General features: G+C 47.5%; 1 protein-coding gene across 1 annotated transcript in view; it reads left to right on the top strand.

The window, feature by feature from the left end:
- Positions 1–38: 38 nt before the first annotated feature.
- Positions 39–22,231, top strand: part of SP2 (Sp2 transcription factor) — a 31,404-nt gene continuing 9,211 nt past the window's right edge. Inside the window, exons 1-3 of the mRNA XM_027519628.1 lie at positions 39–132; positions 20,003–20,079; positions 20,896–21,870. Coding sequence (XP_027375429.1) covers positions 126–132; positions 20,003–20,079; positions 20,896–21,870 — 1,059 coding nt within the window. The 5' untranslated portion in view covers positions 39–125. The remainder of the gene's footprint in view (positions 133–20,002; positions 20,080–20,895; positions 21,871–22,231) is intronic.

Here is a 22,231-nt window from a genome sequence, read left to right as displayed (position 1 = left end):
TCTTATTGGTGAACGCTGCCGTCGCTCGGGCGATGGCAGGCTCCGGGATTGGCGGGTGCTAGGCGGGCGGTGTCAGGCTCTCGGTGGCGGCGGAGGCGGCGGAGGCCAGGGAGGAAGATGTCGTAATGAGCGGTGGGTCCTGACCGCTGCCGGCGGGGTCTTCCCGGCTCTCAAGGGTCGGGAAGACGGGCAGAGGCCGCAGGGAGAGGGAGCCGGGACTGGGGGTTCCCCCCTGGGGCCGGACCTGGCGCCGGGGCCCGGCTCCGGTAGGGGCGGGGAGGGAGGATTCCCGCCCGGAGGAGGAGCGGGGCTGGCCAGCCAGGCGGAGGCACCCGGAAGGGGGCGTTCGACTCCCCGCCCCCTCGGAGCCCGCTAGGCGGGAGGGAGGCGCTTCCGGGGCTGGCGAGAGGAGCGGGCACCCAGGGCAAACCTGGCACCCCGTCTGCCTGGTCGCCGGCCCACCTGAGTGTTTCCCGGCCCGGGGACGTTGCCTGGGTCTGCTCTGAGGAGGCGGTCGGCTCCCTGTGCGCTTGTCCTGTGTTCCGGGACCCTCTTGCATTCTGACTCTAGGTGCCCACCAGCGATTCAGTGTTCTCCCGACTGCAGAGAGGGGCGGGGGAATACTTGAAATTCCGACGGCGCCAACACATGGGCACTGATGGGCGTGGAAGCCAACGTAGTTCTCTGGGTAGAAAGTCTAGAGATGGTATCAGGACACACAAGGGCACTCCCTAAGTAGATGACCTCTCGCCTTAGACTGAGGAGTGGGCAGAAACCTTTTAATATTTTCACTTGCATCTTTGAGCTTCCAGCTAGATATCTGCCAACGCTTAGCAGAATTGTGAGACGTTTAAGAACTTGTGGACAGAGCTCCCAGCCTGTTGCCTGATATCCCATGGGTGTGGGGAGGGTGGAACTGCCGAATCCCAAAGGCCAGGAGCAAACCTAATGAATAACAGAAGAAGTAAAACAATATGGATATTTACTTTCTTCCTCCACCCCACCTCCATGCCCATTGCTAGCTTATGATTCTCAGCCTTCTACCCATGCTTCTTGGTTTATGTTCTGGGTGGCTTTCTAATTTTAGATGAAAAGGAATTGTGTCTTCTCCTCTGAGCAGTTGAGAAACCTGTCCTCACGGCATTCCTTGGTTTTGATTCCAAGATACTGTCGTGTTTAATTGTTTCTTAATTAACTTGATCCAGGGCGCCTCAGTCTGGCTTTTCTCAGTGCATATTATCCCGAAGTTTGTGTCTTCTTCTGAGACTACTTCTTGCTCACTTATCTGTTGCTTTCTTAGAGAAAGGGAGGGAGGAACTGGTAAATCCGCTTTAAACAGTGAATTGACCCATGGTCACCATTACACGGGTTTGATTGCAGATAGAAGAGTGATGACTGTTGGGCAGTACACTGGCATGCAGTAACCTTGCATGCTGTACCTCGGAAGGCATTAAGTATGACAGTGGAGGACTAAGTGTTGAGTTGGTATTTTGGATGATTTTTCAGGCTAGAACATTTAGGGTGTTGGCCAGCTCGTAGGCTTTGAAGGGAATGATGGTAGAATCCACACCATAGGAGTAATTTAGATTTGATAGCATAAAGAAACCTGTTGTCTGCAATAATGAATATAACTGCAGTGTCTTGTTTTGTTTTAAATTCTTGTGTGCAATGAAGGGGGCTAATCTGTTAGACAGCCTATCAATTGGGCTGATGATGTCAGTGTTCCAGTGGCTTCTCAGTTCAGTTCAGTCACTAAGTCGTGTCTGACTCTTTGCGACCCCATGAATCACAGCATGCCAGGCCTCCCTGTCCATCACCAACTCCTGGAGTTCACTCAAACTCATGTCCGTCGAGTCGGTGATACCATCCAGCCATCTCATCCTCTATCGTCCCCTTCTCCTCCTGCCCCCAATCCCTCCCAGCATCAGAGTCTTTCCCAATGAGTCAACTCTTCGCATGAGGTGGCCAAAGCATTGGAGTTTCAGCTTCAGCAACAGTCCTTCCAGTGAACACCCAGGACTGATCTCCTTTAGGATGGACTGGTTGGATCTCCTTGCAGTCCAAGGGACTCTCAAGAGTCTTCTCCAACACCACAGTTCAAAAGCATCAATTCTTCGGCACTCAGCTTTCTTCACAGTCCAACTTCCACATCCATACATGACCACTGGAAAAACCATAGCCTTGACTAGACGGACCTTTGTTGGCAAAGTAATATCTCTGCTTTTCAATAACTTTCCTTTCAAGGAGTAAGCATCTTTTAATTTCATGGCTGCAATCACCATCTCCAGTGATTTTGGAGCCCCCCCCAAAATAAAGTCTGACACTGTTTCCACTGTTTCCACATCTATTTCCCATGAAGTGATGGGACCAGATGCCACGATCTTAGTTTTCGGAATGTTGAGCTTTAGGCCAACTTTTTCCCTGTCTTTCACTTTCATCAAGAGGCTTTTTAGTTCCTCTTCACTTTCTGCCATAAGGGTGGTGTCATCTGCATATCTGAGGTTATTGATATTCTCCCGGCAATCTTGATTCCAGCTTGTGCTTCTTCCAGCCCAGCGTTTCTCATGATGTACTCTGCATAGAAGTTAAATAAACAGGGTGACAATACACAGCTTTGACGTACTCCTTTTCCTATTTGGAGCCAGTCTCTTGTTTCATGTCCAGTTCTAACTGTTGCTTCCTTACCTGCATATAGCTTTCTCAAGAGGCAGGTCACGTGGTCTGGTATTCCCATCTCTTTCAGAATTTTCCAGTTTCTTGTGATCCACACAATCAAAGGCTTTGGCATAGTCAATAAAGCAGAAATAGATGTTTTTCTGGAACTCTCTTGCTTTTTTCATGATCCAGCGGATATTGGCAATTTGATCTCTGGTTCCTCTGCCTTTTCTAAAACCAGCTTGAACATCTGCAAGTTCATGGTTCACATATTGCTGAAGCCTGGCTTGGAGAATTTTGAGCATTACTTTGCTAGCGTGTGAGATGAGTGCAATTGTGCGGTAGTTTGAGCATTCTTTGGCATTGCCTTTCTTTGGGATTGGAATGAAAACTGACCTTTTCCAGTCCTGCAGCTACTGCTGAGGTTTCCAAATTTGCTGGCATATTGAGTGCAACACTTTCACAGCATCATCTTTCAGGATTTGAACTAGCTGAACTGGAATTCCATCACTTCCACTAGCTTTGTTCGTAGTGATGCTTTCTAAGGCCCACTTGACTTCACATTCCAGGACGTCTGGCTCTAGGTGAGTGATCACACCATCGTGATTATCTGGGTCGTGAAGCTCTTTTTTGTACAGTTCTTCTGTGTATTCTTGCCACCTCTTATTAATATCTTCTGCTTCTGTTAGGTCCATACCATTTCGGTCCTTTATTGAGCCCATCTTTGCATGAAATGTTCCCTTGGTATCTCTAATTTTCTTGACGAGATCTCTAGTCTTTCCCATTCTGTTGTTTTCCTCTATTTCTTTGCATTGATCGCTGAGGAAGGCTTTCTTATCTCTCCTTGCTATTCTTTGGAACTCTGCATTCAGATGCTTGTATCTTTCCTTTTCTCCTTTGCTTTTTGCTTCTCTTATTTTCACAGCTATTTGTAAGGCCTCCTCAGACAGCCGTTTTGCTTTTTCGCATTTCTTTTTCTTGGGGATGGTCTTGATCCCTGTTTCCTGTACAGTGTCACAAATCTCCGTCCATAGTTCATCAGGCACTGTATCAGATTTAGTCCCTTAAATCTATTTCTCATTTCCACTGTATAATCATAAGGGATTTGATTGAGGTCATACCTGAATGGTCTAGTGGTTTTCCCCACTTTCTTCAATTTAAGTCTGAATTTGCCAATAAGGAGTTCATGATCTGAGCCACAGTCAGCTCCTGGTCTTGTTTTTGCTGACTGTATAGAGCTTCTCTATCTTTGGCTGCAAAGAATATAATCAGTCTGATTTCGGTGTTGACCATCTGGTGATGTCCATGGGTAGAGTCTTCTCTTGTGTTGTTGGAAGAGGGTGTTTGCTATGACCAGTGAGTGCGTTCTCTTGGCAAAACTCTATTAACCTTTGCCCTGCTTCATTCCATACTCCAAGGCCAAATTTGCCTGTTACTCCAGGTGTTCCTTGACTTCCTACTTTTGCATTCCAGTCCCCTATAATGAAAAGGACATCTTTTTTGGGTGTTAGTTCTAAAAGGTCTTGTAGGTCTTCATAGAACCACTCAGCTTCTTCAGTGTTACTGGTTGAGGTGTAGGTTTGGATTACTGTGATATCAAATGGTTTGCCTTGGAAACGAACAGAGATCATTCTGTCGTTTTTGAGATTGCATCCAAGTGCTGCATTTCGGACTCTTTTGTTGACCATGATGGCTTCTCCATTTCTTCTAAGGGATTCCTGCCCGCAGTAGTAGATATAATGGTCATCTGAGTTAAATTCACCCATTCCAGTCAATTTTAATTTGCTGATTCCTAGAATATTGATGTTCACTCTCGCCATCTCCTGTTTGACCACTTCCAATTTGCCTTGATTCATGGACCTGACATTCCAGGTTCCTATGCAATATTGCTCTGTACAGCATCGGACCTTGTTCTATTACCAGTCACATCCACAACTGGGTATTGTTTTTGCTTTGGCTCCATCCCTTCATTCTTTCTGGAGTTATTTCTCCACTGATTTCCAGTAGCATATTGGGCACCTACCGACCTGGGGAGTTCCCCTTTCAGTATCCTACCATTTTGCCTTTTCATACTGTTCATGAGGTTCTCAAGGTAAGAATACTGAAGTGGTTTGCCATTCCCTTCTCCAGTGGACCACACTCTGTCAGACCAGTGGCTTCTAACAGGCATTAATACCTGTTGGAAATGGATTCTCATTGGCTGGGGTGATTGGTAAGTTTTCTAATTCTGGTTCTTCCACTAGGTTATACAGAGGCTTAACCTCTTTGTTTAAAAGCAGCAACAATGAGGAAAAAAAAAAAAAAGCTGGTCTGACATAATTATGAACCCTCTGGGCTAGGCTTGTAAAGACATGGTCTCTTTGTCAAGGAGACCCAAGTAGAGTTAGTTCATCATTGGAGCGTCACTTCACAGCTCTGCAGGGAGAACTGATGCCAGGAGAAAGAGTTTGGCCTCACTATTTGGCTTCTTATAGACCGATAGGCTCTTTTCTCTCAGATTCTATTAAGTTTGGGCCTCTGCAGGCCTGTCAGAGGAGAGAAGAAGCGTTAAGAAGATTCTGGCAAATGTCTGGGTAAAGGAGCCTCCTGGCATAACAGCAGAGAGGACAATTCATTTTGATATCTTTGGCCTTGAAATTCCTAGTTCTTCTGTTGGTGAATAGTAGCGTTTTGGAGAAGTTGCACAGTCTCTTGTAGCCTAAACAGTTGCTTTCGCTATAGGTATATGATCATTCACAAGCTTGCTTTACGCAAGGATTGCCCAACCAAGGCCTTTTTGAAAACATTTAAGCTTGTTGCAGCTAACCAGTAGACCCTAGTGTTGGCTTGGGTTTAGCAATCTTATAGACCTTGCTCACCCACATTTCTATGATGAAATGTAACATATTCTTCTAAGATGTAATGTTACCTCCTTTGTTTTCTGTCAACACACAAATTGGAAGCTTTATGTCGAGAGATTGAAAAATTTAGGAATTATTTTGCAGGAGATAGACAATGGCCACAGAATGAAAGGTGCAGAGAAAAACTGCTTTAAAGGGTGCATAGAGTATCAGAAAATGTAGAGATATGAGTACTTCTGAGTTTAAATGATTACATTGTCCAATCTGAAACTTCGTGAGCTGCAGACTTAGAGCAAAATCTATTCGGAGGCACTCTAGTATTTTCTTATTAGTGTATTGGGTGTTATATCTGGAGTTTCCCTTTGAGCAGCTTAACTGGATTTGTGAATGTCTTCCCAGCAAGTTCTAAACCAGCTGGGCTGGAGGCCAAGATGGGCTAAGAAGTGGATATCATTATGGAATGCATTTGTTGATGCTTTTTTGTTTTTGCTTTGCTTTTGTTTTGAATCCACATGGATCTCCTCAAGTGACTTCCTTCTATTGAAGGAAGGAAAAAGAACTTTTTCTTTATTCCTTTCTACACAGAGTCAGCACTTAGATCTTTGTATTTCTGAAACATAGTTCAGAGTCACTTTTCTCTGTTAAGAACTACTTCTTCGGTTATCAGATCTTTCCTTGGCTAGCAGCATTCTCCTGGAGACCTCAGGGCGGGGAGGGTCTCACTTTGCTGTCAGTTTGCCAGTTGTCTGTTGAAGCTGGTTGGAAAGATGAATGAAGAAGGTGAAAATGTGGGGCAGTGCTAATTCAAGGGCACTATCTGTTTGAGTAGGAAAGAGGTTAGAGATTGCCCTTGTGAAGATGCTCCCACTGGTGGATTTGTTCCAGTTGACAGGATTCCGAAATGGAAAACGGGTTTTTGTATTGCCTCACTCAAGGTGAGAAGCGAGCCCAGAAGCAAGCTGAATCAGCTCTGGCAGCTTGGGGACGCTGCCACTTCCACTGCTCGTCTGGCTTACACTCTCCTGGGTATTCTGAGGCCCCCACTGGCCTGGGGGGTTGCTTCTCATCAGCTTGGCCTTCAAGCTGGCGTGCTCTTGGGAGATGAGTGCTGCTCAGGAGCAGAGGCGTACAAAGAACAAAGTGCTCAGTTTTGCTGCTTCTCAGTTTACCCTCTGTGAGCAACTCCAAGCAACGTTGAGACGTCAGAGCTGTTTGGCACAGGAAGAAGGTGCTTGCAGACCCAACGGAATCCTCCCTTTGCCCATCTCATTCCCCTGAGCTACAGTTTGTTTCCGCATCAGCACTGCATGTTGTCTCTAGCCAGAAGCCCCACCTCACTGGATGCATCTGTCCCCAAGCCATGATTGAGGCTGTTAGGTGGTCTCTTCATCCCAGCCACGCAGTGAAAACGGCTCAGAAAGCAGCAGGCACTGGCCTGCACACTCCCAAATGTCCTCTTTCTAGAGCTTCCTCTGTGGAGTGTTTGTTATCTCTCCTAGGGGACTCGGTGGAACCACAAAGCCGCCTTTCAGAGGGTGTGAATAGGGAGGAAGAGACGGCAGGCAGGGCCGTGTGACTGGATGTGGACTCTTTCTGCCCCCAGCTAGTGTCTAACTGGAAGTCTTCTCAGACTAGCCTCAGAGCAGACCCAAACATTTCCCAGCCATCAGAAGAATAAATGGTGACTGTCTCGTCCCAGGGGAAATGAAGTCACCACTAACTTTAACCAGTTATGTCCCAGACGAATGTACAGAGTGACTCACAAATGTGTCAAAGCAGAGAAAGCATGTACATAAAGTTTGTACATAATGATATTCTTTAGAGGGGAAAAAGTGTGTCTTGGTTTCTTCTTTCCTGTTTTTGGCAGTGTTCTGAGGCCCAGTATTTTTGTACCGTTGCCTGGGACTCTTTCTCACCACCCCCTGCTGGCTGTCCCATGTCCCCACTCACTTCTCTAGGGTCCTTTCCAGTCTGATAGGATGCGAGCTAGCAAATGATACGGTCCCATTTTCAGGAGAGAGCTGCAGGGTGGAGACAGATAAGAGGTCTTCAGACAGCAGGGACCCGCATCGTCTTAACTCACTTGTGAAAGAATTTCTCCCCAGTACCTGTTCATTGAAAGAGGCATTGAGATTCGGCATCTGGTGTGTAGTGATGAGGTGCACGTCTGAGGTTTCTGTCCAGGAGAAAGACTCGACTGTGCTGGTCCACACATAGACTCTTGTCCCCATGTGAGGTGACCGGCAGAGTTGAGTTCCTTCTGCGATTGGATCGGCTGAGCTGACCTGGTGAGTGGATGCCAGCACCTAGTGCCAGGACATGCAGATCTGCGGGTTTTCTATATATGAAGTGTCTTCCTTGCCAGTAGGTAAGGAAGGTACATCTGGTAGAAGACATGAAGTAACTAGTGGATATCAGACAATAAGAAGTGCTAAGGGGAAAACTGAATAGAGGACAGGAGAACATGAGGGGTATGGTTTACGTAGGGCTGTCAGAGAAGGGAGTTTGAGAAAACCCTGAAGGAGGGATGGGAGGGATTGAGCCAGGCTTAATCTGGGGAGTCCATGGGGTCGTAAAGATTTGGACATGACCTAGCGACTAAACAACAATCTGTGGAGGGCAGACGGTAAGAACTCAAGCAGAGAGAACAGTGAGTACAAAGGCCCTGAAGAGGGGCCCTAGCTGGCATGTACTGGAATAGCAGGGAGGCCAGCATGGCCTAAGCGGTGAGTGAGAGAGAGTGACAGCTAAGTCAGAGAGGTCACATGGACCCCTTATGTGTTGTGGTGTGGACTTTGACTCTTAATTTGACTGGGTGATAGTATGCAATGGCACCCCACTCCAGTACTCTTGCCTGGAAAATCCCATGGACGGAGGAGCCTGGTAGGCTCCAGCCCATGGGGTCGCTAAGAGTCAGGCATGACTGAGCGACTTCACTTTGACTTTTCACTTTCATGCATTGGAGAAGGAAATGGCAACCCACTCCAGTATTCTTGGCTGGAGAATCCCAGGGACAGAGGAGCCTAGTGGGCTGCCGTCTATGGGGTCGCACAGAGTCGGACACGACTGAAGCGACTTAGCAGCAATAGCAGTAGCAGGGACTCTGAGCAGAGGAGTAACAGGATTGCATTTAAGTTTGATGGGTCTCGGGATGCTGGTTGAGAATAAAACCAGCAGGGACAAAGTCAGAAGCCCAGCTAGGAGACTTTCACAGTTATCCAAGCGAGAGATGATGGGGACCTGAACCTGGGTGATAAAAAGAAGTGGTTGTGAAAGCAGTCAGATTCTGTATATATTTTGAAGATAGAGCTCAAGTGTTTCTTGACAAGTAGAGAGGGGGCTTCCCTAGTGACTAAGACAATAAAGAATCTGCCTGCAATGCGGAGACCCGGGTTCAGTCCCTGGGTCGGGAAGATCCCCTGGAGAAGGGAATGGCTACCCATTCCAGTATTCTTGCCTGGAAAATTCCATGGACAGAGGAGCCTGGCAGGCTACAGTCCATGAGGACACAAAAGAGTCCAACAGGACTGAGCAACTAACACAGAGTGGAAAAAAGAAAGATCGAGGGTGACTCCCAAGGTTTTAGGGCTGAATAGCTGAAAAAGTGGAGTTCCATTCACTGCCCCGGGGAAGTTTGAAGGAGGCACGGAATTAGGGAGCTAACAGGAGCCCTTTTTGGGGCTAGGGCAGGCTTGAGTTGCTTACCAGTACATCCAAGTGGAGATAACAGTAGGCAGTCAAGATATACAAGTCTGAATACATGTTTAGGAGTCATCAGGACTGTGGTGGTTTAGTCACTAAGTTGTGTCCGGCTCTTGCAATCCCATGGAACGTAGCCCATCAGATTTCTCTGTCCATGGGATTTTCCAGGCAAGAATACTGGAGTGGGTTGCCATATTCTTCTCCAGGGGATCTTGCCGACTTAGTGATCGAACCTGTGTCTCCTGCATTCCAGGCAGATTCTTTAGCACTGAACCACCAGGGAAGCCCGGACTAGGTCTGTATGAACCTATATATATGATTGGTTTCTAAAGCTACCAGACTAGATGAAATCCCCCAACAAACAGGTGTAGACAGAAAAAAAACAGGACCTAAGACTGAGCCCTGGAGCAGATTAAGCATTTAGAATTTGAGAGACAGACCCAGCCAAGGAATCTTAGAAGAAGCAGCCAGAGGGGTAAGAGGCCACCCTGCAAGCCAAGTGAAGATGTTATTTCAAGGAGGAAGAGGGGCCAACTGTCAGATAACACAAGCCTAGATCTAAGAATTAACCATCCAGCTTGGGAAAGTGGAGGTCCCTGGTGGGGGGGTGGGGAGGTGATTTTTGTGGTGTGGATGGAAAGGGGCAACCTGGCTGGAACAGGTTCAAGAAAGACTGGAAGGAGAGCAATGAGGGACAGCAAGTACAGTGGCTGTTGCGAGGAGTTTTGTTCGATAAGGAGAGAAATAATGGATCTTGGCTGATAAAGGGAGTCTTCTTGATGAAATTCTGGACACACACATGGGCTGAGGCTGAGGTCAAAGTTGGGAGAAGACTGGAGGGCTCAATAAGTGGGTGGAGACAGGATCTGCAATCTTTACTTGCCTCTGGCAATAGCCACACCTGGAACTATTCTCTTTTCATGAAAATCAATGAAATTCCTTCTACTGTTACGATCTCTTTTATATGATTATTCTAATTGTTGGATTTTTTGCTCAGAGTATTTTAGAGTCTTTCTTGATCCTTTCTCTCTCAGTCCATTCTTAGCTCCCTTTGAGGTCCAGCTTAGTTTCCTAAAACCAGCTATGGTTTAGTCTTTCCCTTACCAGCTCTAAATTCTTCCAGGCTAGGCAATTGGACTGGGCCTAGGAACTGTTGCTGGCTTCAGGCCCAGGTGAGCTGACCAAAATAGCCACAGAAGAACTGTTTGCACAGAGTGAAATTCCTCTAGGGGAAATAGCATAGCAGACAGCCAAGAAAGCCATAGTTAGGGTGGTAAGACCCCACGACACAGTAAAAACAAGTACCCCCAAGGCCTGGCTGTGGAATTTGAGCCAAGTTCTTTCTCAGTTGTGTTTCTTTGTTTCCCTTCTCTCTCATTCCCTGGCTCAAGAGTAGTATTCTCCAGTGAAAGACTAGTGAAACAACCCCCGGTCTGATGGCCAGGGCTCCAGGGTCCCGTCTGAAGCTTCTTCCTGTTACGTGGTGCTCCCTGAGGCAGCCTATGGAAAGAGCTCTAGAACGAGCTGCGCTCCGTGCCCTGTTGCGGGGGGAAAGTTCTGTGAAGGTCCCATGGTGCATATACACTGGCACAGAGCAGCGGCACTTGCCTCACATGTGGGGAGCACTTGCCCCAGACGTCAGGAGGGCTACACATGAGCTCTGAAGAAGGACTGGAGTTGGCCAGACAAATGGGAGAGAGTGTGCTTAGGCTCCAGGTGAGAATGTGTTGTAGTTCCTGAAATAGAAAAAACTGAAATGTTTGTGGAGAGAGTTGAAAGGGCAAGAGATAAAGTAGGAGAGATTGGGGATGGGGAGTGGGGAGGTAGTCAGGGAGGGGCAGCTTGTTTTGGCCTAAACTATTTTTTTAGGATTTTTTTGCTGACTGTATAGAGCTTCTCCATCTTTGGCTGCAAAGAATATAATCAATCTGATTTTGGTGTTGACCCTCTGGTGATGTCCATGTGTAGAGTCTTCTCTTGTGTTGTTGGAAGACGGTGTTTGCTATGACCAGTGCGTTCTCTTGGCAAAACTCTATCAGTCTTTGCCGTGCTTCATTCCGTACTCCAAGGCCAAATTTGCCTGTTACTCCAGGTGTTTCTTGACTTCCTACTTTTGCATTCCAGTCCCCTATAATGAAAAGGACATCTTTTTTGGGTGTTAGTTCTAAAAGGTCTTGTAGGTCTTCATAGAACCATTCAACTTCAGCTTCTTCAGCGTTACTGGTTGGGGCATAGGCTTGGATTACTGTGATATTGAATGGTTTGCCTTGGAAACGAACAGAGATCATTCTATAGTTTTTGAGATTGCATCCAAGTACTGCATTTCGGACTATTTTGTTGACCATGATGGCTACTCCATTTCTTCCAAGGGATTCCTGCCCACAGTAGTAGATATAATGGTCATCTGAGTTAAATTCATCTGAGCTGACTGTGGCTCAGATCATGAACTCCTTATTGGCAAATTCAGACTTAAATTGAAGAAAGTAGGGAAAACCAGTAGACCATTCAGGTATGACCTCAATCAAATCCCTTATGATTATACAGTGGAAGTGAGAAATAGATTTAAGGGACTAAATCTGATAGATAGAGTGCCTGATGAACTATGGATGGAGGTTCATGACATTGTACAGGAGACAGGTATCAAGACCATCCCCAAGAAAAAAAAATGCGAAAAAGCAAAACGGCTGTCTAAGGAGGCCTTACAAATAGCTGTGAAAATAAGAGAAGCAAAAAGCAAAGGAGAAAAGGAAAGATACAAGCATCTGAATGCAGAGTTCCAAAGAATAGCAAGGAGAGATAAGAAAGCCTTCCTCAGTGATCAATGCAAAGAAATAGAGGAAAACAACAGAATGGGAAAGACTAGAGATCTCGTCAAGAAAATTAGAGATACCAAGGGAACATTTCATGCAAAGATGGGCTCGATAAAGGACAGAAATGGTATGGACCTAACAGAAGCAGAAGATATTAAGAAGAGGTGGCAAGAATACACAGAAGAACTGTACAAAAAAGAGCTTCATGAGCAAGATAATCTCGATGGTGTGATCACTCACCTAGAGCCAGACATCCTGGAATGTGAAGTCAAGTGGGCCTTAGAAAGCATCACTACGAACAAAGCTAGTGGAGGTGATGGAATTCCAGTTCAGCTAGTTCAAATCCTGAAAGATGATGCTGTGAAAGTGTTGCACTCAATATGCCAGCAAATTTGGAAACCTCAGCAGTAGCTGCAGGACTGGAAAAGGTCAGTTTTCATTCCAATCTCAAAGAAAGGCAATGCCAAAGAATGCTCAAACTACCGTACAATTGCACTCATCTCACACGCTAGCAAAGTAATGCTCAAAATTCTCCAAGCCAGGCTTCAGCAATATGTGAACCGTGAACTTGCAGATGTTCAAGCTGGTTTTAGAAAAGGCAGAGGAACCAGAGATCAAATTGCCAACATCTGCTGGATCATGGAAAAAGCAAGAGAGTTCCAGAAAAACATCTATTTCTGCTTTATTGACTATGCCAAAGCCTTTGATTGTGTGGATCACAAGAAACTGTGGAAAATTCTGAAAGACATGGGAACACCAGACCAAATGACCTGCCTCTTGAGAAACCTATATGCAGGTCAGGAAGCAACAGTTAGAACTGGACATGGAACAACAGACTGGTTCCAAATAGGAAAAGGAGTATGTCAAAGCTGTGTATTGTCACCCTGTTTATTTAACTTCTATGCAGAGTACATCATGAGAAACGCTGGGCTGGAAGAAGCACAGGCTGGAATCAAGATTGCCAGGAGAAATACCAATAACCTCAGATATGCAGATGACACCACCCTTATGGCAGAAAGTGAAGAGGAACTAAAGAGCCTCTTGAAAGTGAAAGAGGAGAGTGAAAAAGTTGGCCTAAAGCTCAACATTCAGAAAACTAAGATCATGGCATCTGGTCCCATCACTTAATGGGAAATAGATGTGGAAACAGTGTCAGACTTTGTTTTGGGGGGCTCCAAAATCACTGGAGATGGTGATTGCAGCCATGAAATTAAAAGACGCTTACTCCTTGGAAGGAAATTTATGACCAGCCTGCTGCTGCTGCTGCTAAGTCACTTCAGTCGTGTCCGACTCTGTGTGACCCCATAGACGGCAGCCCACCAGGCTCCCCTGTGCCTGGTATTCTCCAGGCAAGAAACTGGAGTGGGTTGCCATTTCCCTCTCCAATGCATGAAAGTGAAAAGAGAAAGTGAAGTCGCTCAGTCATGTCCGACTCTTAGCTACCCCATGGACTGCAGCCTACCAGGCTTCTCTGCCCATGGGATTTTCCAGGCAAGAGTACTGGCTGCTGCTGCTAAGTCACTTCAGTCGTGTCCGACTCTGTGTGACCCCATAGACGGCAGGCCACCAGGCTCCCCTATCCCTGGGATTCTCCAGGCAAGAACACTGGAGTGGGTTGCCATTTCCTTCTCCAATGCATGAAAGTGAAAAGTGAAAGGGAAGTCACTCAGTCGTGTCCGACTCTTCGCGATCCCATGGACTGCAGCCTACCAGGCTCCTCTGTCCATGGGATTTTCCAGGCAAGAGTACTGGAGTAGGGTGCCATTGCTTTCTCCGATGACCAACCTAGATAGCATGTTAAAAAGCAGAGACATTACTTGTCCAGCAAAGGTCTGTCTAGTCAAGGCTATGGTTTTTCCAGTGGTCATGTATGGATGTGAGAGTTGGACTGTGAAGAGAGTTGAGCACTGAAGAATTGATGCTTTTGAACTGTGGTGTTGGAAAAGACTCTTGAGAGTCCCTTGGACTGCAAGGAGATCCAACCAGTCCATTCTAAAGGAGATCAGTCCTGGGTGTTCATTGGAAGGACTGATGCTGAAGCTGAAACTCCAGTACTTTGGCCACCTCATGCGAAGAGTTGACTTACTGGGAAAGACCCTGATGCTGGGAGGGATTAGGGGCAGGAGGATAAAGGGACAACAGAGGATGAGATGGCTGGATGACATCACCGACTCGATGGACATGAGTTTGAGTAAACTCTGGGAGTTGGTGTTGGACGGGGAGGCCTGGCGTGCTACTATTCATGGGGTCGCAAAGAGTCGGACACGACTGAGCAATTGAACTGAACTGATTGAAGGATTTAATCTGGGGGAGTAGTTGAGTGAATTTACATTTTAAAAGATTGTTCAGACAAGATTGTGGAGGCTGGATTAGAGGTGGCTAGGCCAGAGGCTAGGGAGCCATCTTGAAGGCTTTGGGCCATATTTCGGGCTGGGCTGAAGGTGGTTAACTCTAGCATAAGGCAGATGGAGAGAGATTCATATTTAGGAGGCAGACCCAGGAGGACTTGATGATTGGGTGGTGATGAGGATGGAACTCTGGAAGTACCGAAAGAGCGTCTGGGTAACCAGAAATATTTATTATCCATTCAGCCTTCAGGCACTGGTGTCACTGTGCTGTGTAATAGGCTTGATGTAGCGGCTCAGCAGTGAAAACAGACCTGAGCCCCCTGATTTCCATGAGTGTGGAAGAGAGACATTAAGCCCATAATGATTTAATGAATGGTGAATTACCAGAGGAGTTAACCTCATCTCAAGGCTCCTGGAAGGCCTCTCCGAGGAAATGACATGCCTTTTACACAGTGGACTTTTGAGGGAAAAAAAACCAGCCTGAGATCTGAAGGGTGAGTCATGTTAGCTAGTGAAGAGAGAAGAAAGTTCTGAGCAAGGACAGGGCAGGGATGAGAACTGGGAAGAGATGGAGGCTCTTCAGGGATCTGGAAGGAGGCCCGTGGTGACTGGGGATGAGCAGGCTGGGAAGAGAATGGGCCCAGGTAACAGCTCAGCATTGGCAGTCCTGGGTGAAAAGCCCACAGAGGGCTGGAGGTACTGGTCCACCACTCAGAGGGGAGATGTGTAGGCCATTCATAGACCTAGGGCTCATCAGCCTGGGAAAGGTACTTGAAGCCATGTGAGTGGGCACAGTCACTTCTGGAATGGGTGTTGGGTGGGGAAGATGTTAGTGAGGAACATCCGTATTGAAGGAATGGCAAAAGGAGCCCACACACAAAGGGAAGAGGTGGCTGGAGAGGTAGGAGGAAATCTGTGGGGATTTCAAGAGGAGGAAATGGTCAAAGGGTCAGGGGTCCGTTGAATTTAACAATGAGGGGGCCCCTGGTGGCCTGGCAAGTGCAGTATCAGCAGAGACCTGGGGTGCAAGTCCAAGTGAGGAGGTGAGAAAGGAGGGGGACAGCAGGGTGCTGGCAGCTTTTCCACTAAGTTTGGCCAAGGAATGAGGAAGCTACAGCTGGAGGGATGGAGGTGGAGACGAACTATCGTATGTTCATCCAGATCTGGGACACTCATGGTTTTAAATTGGAATTAAGTTGGTTTCCAGTATAGGGAAAAGGAAAATCAAGGGTGGACCCGTCAGGCACTGAACACCCCCCAACCCCTGCCTGGAAGCCTTGTGTGACAGCCTTGGAAATTTTCCTTGGAGCCTAAGACAGCTGCAATTGCTGGTATAGCAAATCACCATAAAACTTCATGAGACAGGGAAAGGGGAAAGTTACAGCAGAGTCCTGACGCCAGCGCAGACTGAGGGCGTTCTCCCTGCACCATCTTGGTTGGTTTCATTCTCCTCCCCGGCCGGCCCCTGAAGTATTCATCTAGATCTCAAACCAGTGGTTTCTCTCCTAGAGTCTCGCAGAGCTTTGTGGCCCCCGGGCTGTGGAGCTGGACAACCAATATGGAGACTCATCTCCCTGCCACATCCTGGGATTTCATTCTGCAGTGGCATCAGGACTCTGCTGTAACTTCCTCACTGAAAAGCCACTCAGCCCAGTGGAATCTCTAGACACTTTGACTCCAGGGTGCTAATGACCGCAGAGGGAGAGGGATGGGAAAGGGAGGTGAATAAGCACTGGGCCAGTTTTCATTTTGTTTGCACTCTATCCTTTCCTGGTGTCCTCCTGTTTCATAACAGGGGATGTCAGAGGGAGAGTCATTCGCCATTTTTAGCTAAGTGAACCTGAGCCCAGGGGAGCCTCCTGGAAGAGCCCCTGCCTGCCCTTCCCAGCCCTGCCAGCAACCAACTCATCCTGTGTTTTTATCTGCAGTGAGGTTTGAGGATTATAAAAAGATTTAAATTCTCAGATCAGATCATTTCATGCACCTTCCCACCCCACCGGAGGGACACACATCGCATCTCTGGCTAAATGACTCCAGAGAAGGGAGAACATTACCTCAAGAGGCAACTGATCCCAGTGTTTGAAAGTTCTCCCCTCTAGAAAACTGAAATGTCCACCCCAAAGTCTTGGTTCTTCTCATTCAGTACATGTGTGGAATAGATGTCCTGGTGGATATTGCTGCTCTGGTGTCCTGGTCACCACCACAGCTGCCCTCAAGCTCCGCTTGAAAATCCCTCTTTCAAAACATCCCTCAGGACGGAACCCGACACTCCAGGCGGGGCCCAGTACAGAGCAGACGAGGACTATTATTTTCTATGACTGAACTTTTGGAAATGCAGCCCAAGATTGCAGTAGCTTTTTTGGCAACCACATCTAGGTTCTGTTGCTTCCCATATAACTTTGAGTCAAAACCACTGGGGCTTTTTCACTTGAGAAACACGATTAAGCTCTGTCTTCCTGTCCTATATGCATGTGATTTTTTTTCTCTTCTTAACTGAAATGCAGTGTTTACTCAACTTCAAAGTTTAAACCACCATTTATTGATTACCCACTCTAGGCTCAATATTTTTCATTACTGACGCCTCCTAGAATCGTGTCAGGACGACCTTACCTCTGTTTTACAGGTGGTGTGCTGAGGCTGGGAGAGGAATGCCCCGGCCGTCCCACAGTCTGAATGCTCATTTTGGTCTGGAGCCTCATGCTCTTAAGCACTGCACATACCAGTTTTTTTAAGTTCTCTTTGAACCCTCGTACAGACACCCATTGTGTTTACAATCCTCAGTTTTGTGACATCCATAAAGTTAATTTGCCTTCTAGGTCTTTTGCATGGTTTCCCTAACTTGGGTGGTGGATAGACTGCTTTGAAGCCATGATTCCAGCCTGTAGGGCACAAAACCAATTTAGTGAGTCACAACTGGCATTTAAAAAAGTGAAATAGAGTAGAAAAATATCAAAGCCCGTCACATGTAGCAAGGGCAAATTTTATTTCAGGAAATTCTTACTGCATGAGCACAGGACGGGGAAGTATGTGGGGGTGTATGTGCATATACTGGGTCTTGATGTAAATTGTTTTTATGATTGTGGTTCATGGTCTAAATAGTTTAAACACTGCTCTAAAGGGAAGATGTTTTTTCAGTCAACTTAGGTTGTTTACACTGTAAGGCTGCAACCTACCGTAATTATGTATAATAATCTGTTTATCAGTTCATAGATGTAGTTCCTATAAAATTAATTCAATAACTAAAGAAAAGCCAATAAAATCAGCAGCATCATTTGGTGGGGGGAGAAGTTGACTGAACCTAAATTGCTGCTGTCAGTGTACGTTCAGCACAGATTTGACACCCTGGCTCCTTGGGTTCTGCACACCCACCCTGCAGTCTCTAGTGTCCAGCGACGTGGTCCTCCGAGGCTTCTGAAGAGCCATCATCCATCACTTTGCATAAATGTGCCTTGAATTAAATGTGCAGAATCAAGTTGTCTTAAGCCCATGTAGTTAGAGTGGTGCCACTTGGTACCAGTACAGTTGTGCACAACTCACAGAGGCCCAGAAATGTGCGAATCTTGGTTACGCAGCAGTTACTCATCTGTAGTTACATGTTCTTTTTTGGCTGCCTCACAAGTCAGTGCGTGATCCTAGCCCTGACTAGGGGTCAGACTCATGCCCTCGGCAGTGGAAGTGCGAAATCTTAACCACTGGACCACCAGGGACGTCCCAGTATATGTTCATTTTTAAAAGATGATCATCGCAGTGAAAACACAAGAATAAAACTTTCTGCTAGAAAAAGCCTCCGAGGGGAACCCTGCCGACCCGGTTGGGAGACCCAGCTCTAGCAGGAGACCCTGGATGACCTCACAGCAGCACACTGCTCAGGACAGACTGGATCTCAGCGCTTAGGTGGAGGCATGTTCAGCTTAGCCCCCAAACTAGACTATTATCCTGCATGTAGTTCTTTGCCTTGTTCATTAGAATACTATGACCATTTCCATCAAATGCCCTGTTGATACAGAGCTTTTGTATACTACTCTCTCGGTGTAGCCATCCAAAACCCCATAAAAAAGAAACAGGTTTGTTCAGTATGACTTGGTTTTAGCAACCCCATGCTTATTCCTTGAGATCACTGCCTTCCTTACCTTAGTAATAGTAGTGCTGTTTAGTCATTTGTTCTAGGGTTTTGCTGAGGATCAGTGTCTGTAATGTTTCAGGATCCACCTGTGCAATCTGCCCAGAGCTGCCCTCTGGCTCCTCACACAGTTTGCTGCAAAGTCTCTGCCTACTGTGGAGTGCAGCTCATGTGGCCTCGGGGCCTGGAAACCATCTAAGGCATTGACAAGCCTGCTTACTAACCTGTCCTGGGCTGCAGTTTGCTGCTTTACCTTTTCTTTACCTTTTCTCATTTAAGAATCATTCTCCCAAAGAGAAGTCAGAGACCAGCCAAACTGTGAGTGGTTCCCAGCGCTCAATGCCTGAGCCGTTCTGCCTCTTCCCGTCTCTGAGTGATGCCCTTCTTGTTTCTGTACTTCCTGAAACCTGAGGTGTATACAAGTCTGACTCTCTGCATGGTGCTCTTTTTCTTGTGATCTATAAACTATAAGATGGCTTAGAGTCTCAGATTCCCCTGATTTCCATTTTACTTGTCTAATGTTTCTCTTAGATCAGACCTAAGTTCAGAGTAGAGATTCCTTCGTTACTTGCTCAATGTTCTTTATTTTCCTTATTTAAAATGAAAGTATAGTAGAGTATATTCATTGTGGGGAAATGAGAAAATACAGAAAAATGGGGAAAATTATTTAAATGAAGCAAAAATCTACCACCAGGAGATAATGGCTTTTAACATTTTAGCCTTTTTTTTAATAGATTTTTTCACTGCTGTATTCATATATAGAATTACATACACATATAAAAAAAGGTAGGATTTTTGAAATTTTCATTCTCATTACATTGTTATTAACTCTCCTAGTCTCGGTGATACTATGGGGCCATGCCTATCATGCTATGTAAAACTATAAGTTCATTTAAAGTAATTATTCATATGCGTGCTCGCTCGCTCTCTCTATATATGTATATAGCTCGATACCTAGGCCATTGTGTTCATGTGATAAAGGCTGAGCATAAAGCGATCTAGACTTTTACATGGAGTGGATGTGTCCTTCTTGTCAGAGATCCCAGCTCAGCGATGCTTCTCTCCCAGACTGGCTTGGCATCTGGTTACAGCAGGCGTGAGCAGAAGCCCTTGTCAGAGCTACAGGAATAGCTGGGGGAGACGCCCCTGCCCACCGTACAGGGGCTCCAGTCTAGCTGGGGAGAGTCAGCAGTGCCTGGCAGAGAGGGCTCCATTAGGTGGCACCGCTTAGTTACTGAAGCCCATGTTTTTATAGTCTTGGTATCTTTACATTCTTCTAGACTTTTTGATGGTTGGAAGACAGCCCAGTGGAGGCAGGACCAGCTGTCCTCACAGCCTGGATGGCTAAGTCTGAGAAAGAGAGGTCTTTGTAGGGTTGCTAACTTTGAGTAGGGTAGTGTGGGGAAAGGTCATCAACCTCTCATGGAGAAGCAACAGCAAATAGAGGCAAAAAGAAAATCTGAGGCCAGGGGACTAGGGTTCTTGTCAAGCACCATGAGTATTACTCCATCTCTTCTCTTCCAACAGATCCACAGACCAGCATGGCTGCCACTGCCGCTGTCAGTCCCAGTGACTACCTGCAGCCTGCCGCCTCTACCACCCAGGCGAGTGGGCAGTGGGCTCTGGGGGTTGGGGGCTGCATTAGCCTGCAAGGACTTGCTGAAGCTGACATGAAACCACAACTGAAGCTCTGTGCTGGCTCACTATAACTCCCCAAGGCTATGAGACCAGTTGGGTTCAGTTTTTCACTTTTTCTGACCTAAGAAACCAAGGTAGCTCATCTAAGGTGCAACAATTGAGTCAGGAGGAAAAGCAGAATGCAACTCAAGGTCCTTCCACCAGTCCCCACTGACCATACAAGGAAAACAGAGATTGTCCCTGTACCCCAGAGGCTCTTTCCTTGTAGCTTCGAAAGAGCAGCCCTCCTCCATCGAAAATGTCATGTCCCAAGCACTGGAAAACACTTTTCCAAAGGGTTTATTCCTCCTGTCCCCTCCGCTTGTCTTTCTCTCCTTCCCTGCCTCAGTGCTTCCTCACTTGATGACTCAAGGATCCTTTATCGCTGGGGTGGGGTGGAGGCTAATAGAGCTCCATCTAGAAGCTGAGGGTGATTCCAGGTCCCCATTAGACACCATTCGGCCCAGGGAGTAAGAGGTCAGCTCATGTTGCTAGTTCACCCTGTCAAGGGGTGCTTCTGGGGAGTTCCTTCCTGAGAAGGACACTTTCCACCTTTTCTCTGTTAATTCCTCAGTGGAGAAACCACTGGGGATGGGGAGACTGGGACAACTGCGGGGGAAGGATGCTGGCACCCCACTCGTCAGGTGGGGAGGAGCCTGCCAGGAGGAGAGGATCCTAAAGGGTGGGGCTCCTGGGCAGCAGGCCTCACATCTCACTCTTGGTCTCCTCCTGGTGTTTTGCAGGACTCCCAGCCATCTCCCTTAGCGCTGCTTGCCGCGACATGTAGCAAAATCGGCCCTCCAGCTGTTGAAGCTGCGGTGACGCCTCCTGCTCCCCCCCAGCCCACTCCACGGAAACTCGTCCCTATCAAACCCGCCCCTCTCCCTCTCAGCCCCAGCAAGAATAGTTTTGGAATCTTGTCCTCCAAGGGAAACATACTTCAGATTCAGGGGTCACAGCTGAGCACGTCCTACCCTGGGGGGCAGCTGGTGTTTGCCATCCAGAATCCCACCGTGGTCAACAAAGGGACCCGATCGAACACCAGTATCCAGTACCAGGCGGTCCCTCAGATCCAGGCCAGCAGTCCTCAGACCATCCAGGTGCAGCCCAGTCTGACCAACCAGATCCAGATCATCCCTGGCACCAACCAAGCCATCATCACCCCGTCCCCGTCCAGTCACAAGCCCGTCCCCATCAAGCCAGCCCCTGTCCAGAAGTCAAGTACGACCACCACTCCGGCACAGAGCGGGGCCAATGTGGTGAAGCTGACAGGTGGCGGTGGCAATGTGACCCTTACTCTGCCTGTCAACAACCTCGTGAACACCAGCGACCCCGGGGCCGCCACTCAGCTCCTCACGGAGAGCCCCCCTGCCCCACTGTCTAAGACTAACAAGAAAGCCAGGAAGAAGAGTCTTCCTGCCGCCCAGCCCCCTGTGGCTGTGGCCGAGCAGGTGGAGACGGTGCTGATCGAGACCACCGCAGACAACATTATCCAAGCAGGAAACAACCTGCTCATTGTTCAGAGCCCCGGCGGGGGCCAGCCAGCCGTGGTCCAGCAGGTCCAGGTGGTGCCCCCCAAGGCCGAGCAGCAGCAGGTGGTGCAGATTCCACAGCAGGCCCTGCGGGTGGTACAGGCAGCGTCCGCCACACTCCCCACCGTCCCCCAGAAGCCCTCCCAGAACTTCCAGATCCAGGCTGCTGAGCCGTCACCTACTCAGGTATCACGCTGACCTTTCCGCAGCACTTCCCTCTCCTCCTCAGCTCTAAATGGCTGATGCTCCGTTCCACTTGGCTCGCTTTTCTAGGTGATGCTGGTGCATCTTCCCATCTGACCTCAGCGTTGGGAGTCAGGATCGTTTGGGATGGGTAGTAAGGGCCCATTTCTGCCAGATTGTAGGGCCACATACTGCTTGTCTTTAGAAATCAAGTACAACATGCATATATACCCATATTTTGAAAACTTCCTTTAGGGGAGTCTTTTGGTAGGGGGATGAGTAGGTGGCAGATATGTAAAGTTCAGGGACTTCCCCTGGCAATCTAGTGGTTAGAACTCTGCTTCCACTGCAGGGGGACACAGGT

Source organism: Bos indicus x Bos taurus, chromosome 19 (genome assembly GCF_003369695.1).
Source record: "Bos indicus x Bos taurus breed Angus x Brahman F1 hybrid chromosome 19, Bos_hybrid_MaternalHap_v2.0, whole genome shotgun sequence".
NCBI classification, from domain to species: domain Eukaryota; kingdom Metazoa; phylum Chordata; class Mammalia; order Artiodactyla; family Bovidae; genus Bos; species Bos indicus x Bos taurus.
This window is presented reverse-complemented; position numbering and strand designations above follow the sequence as displayed.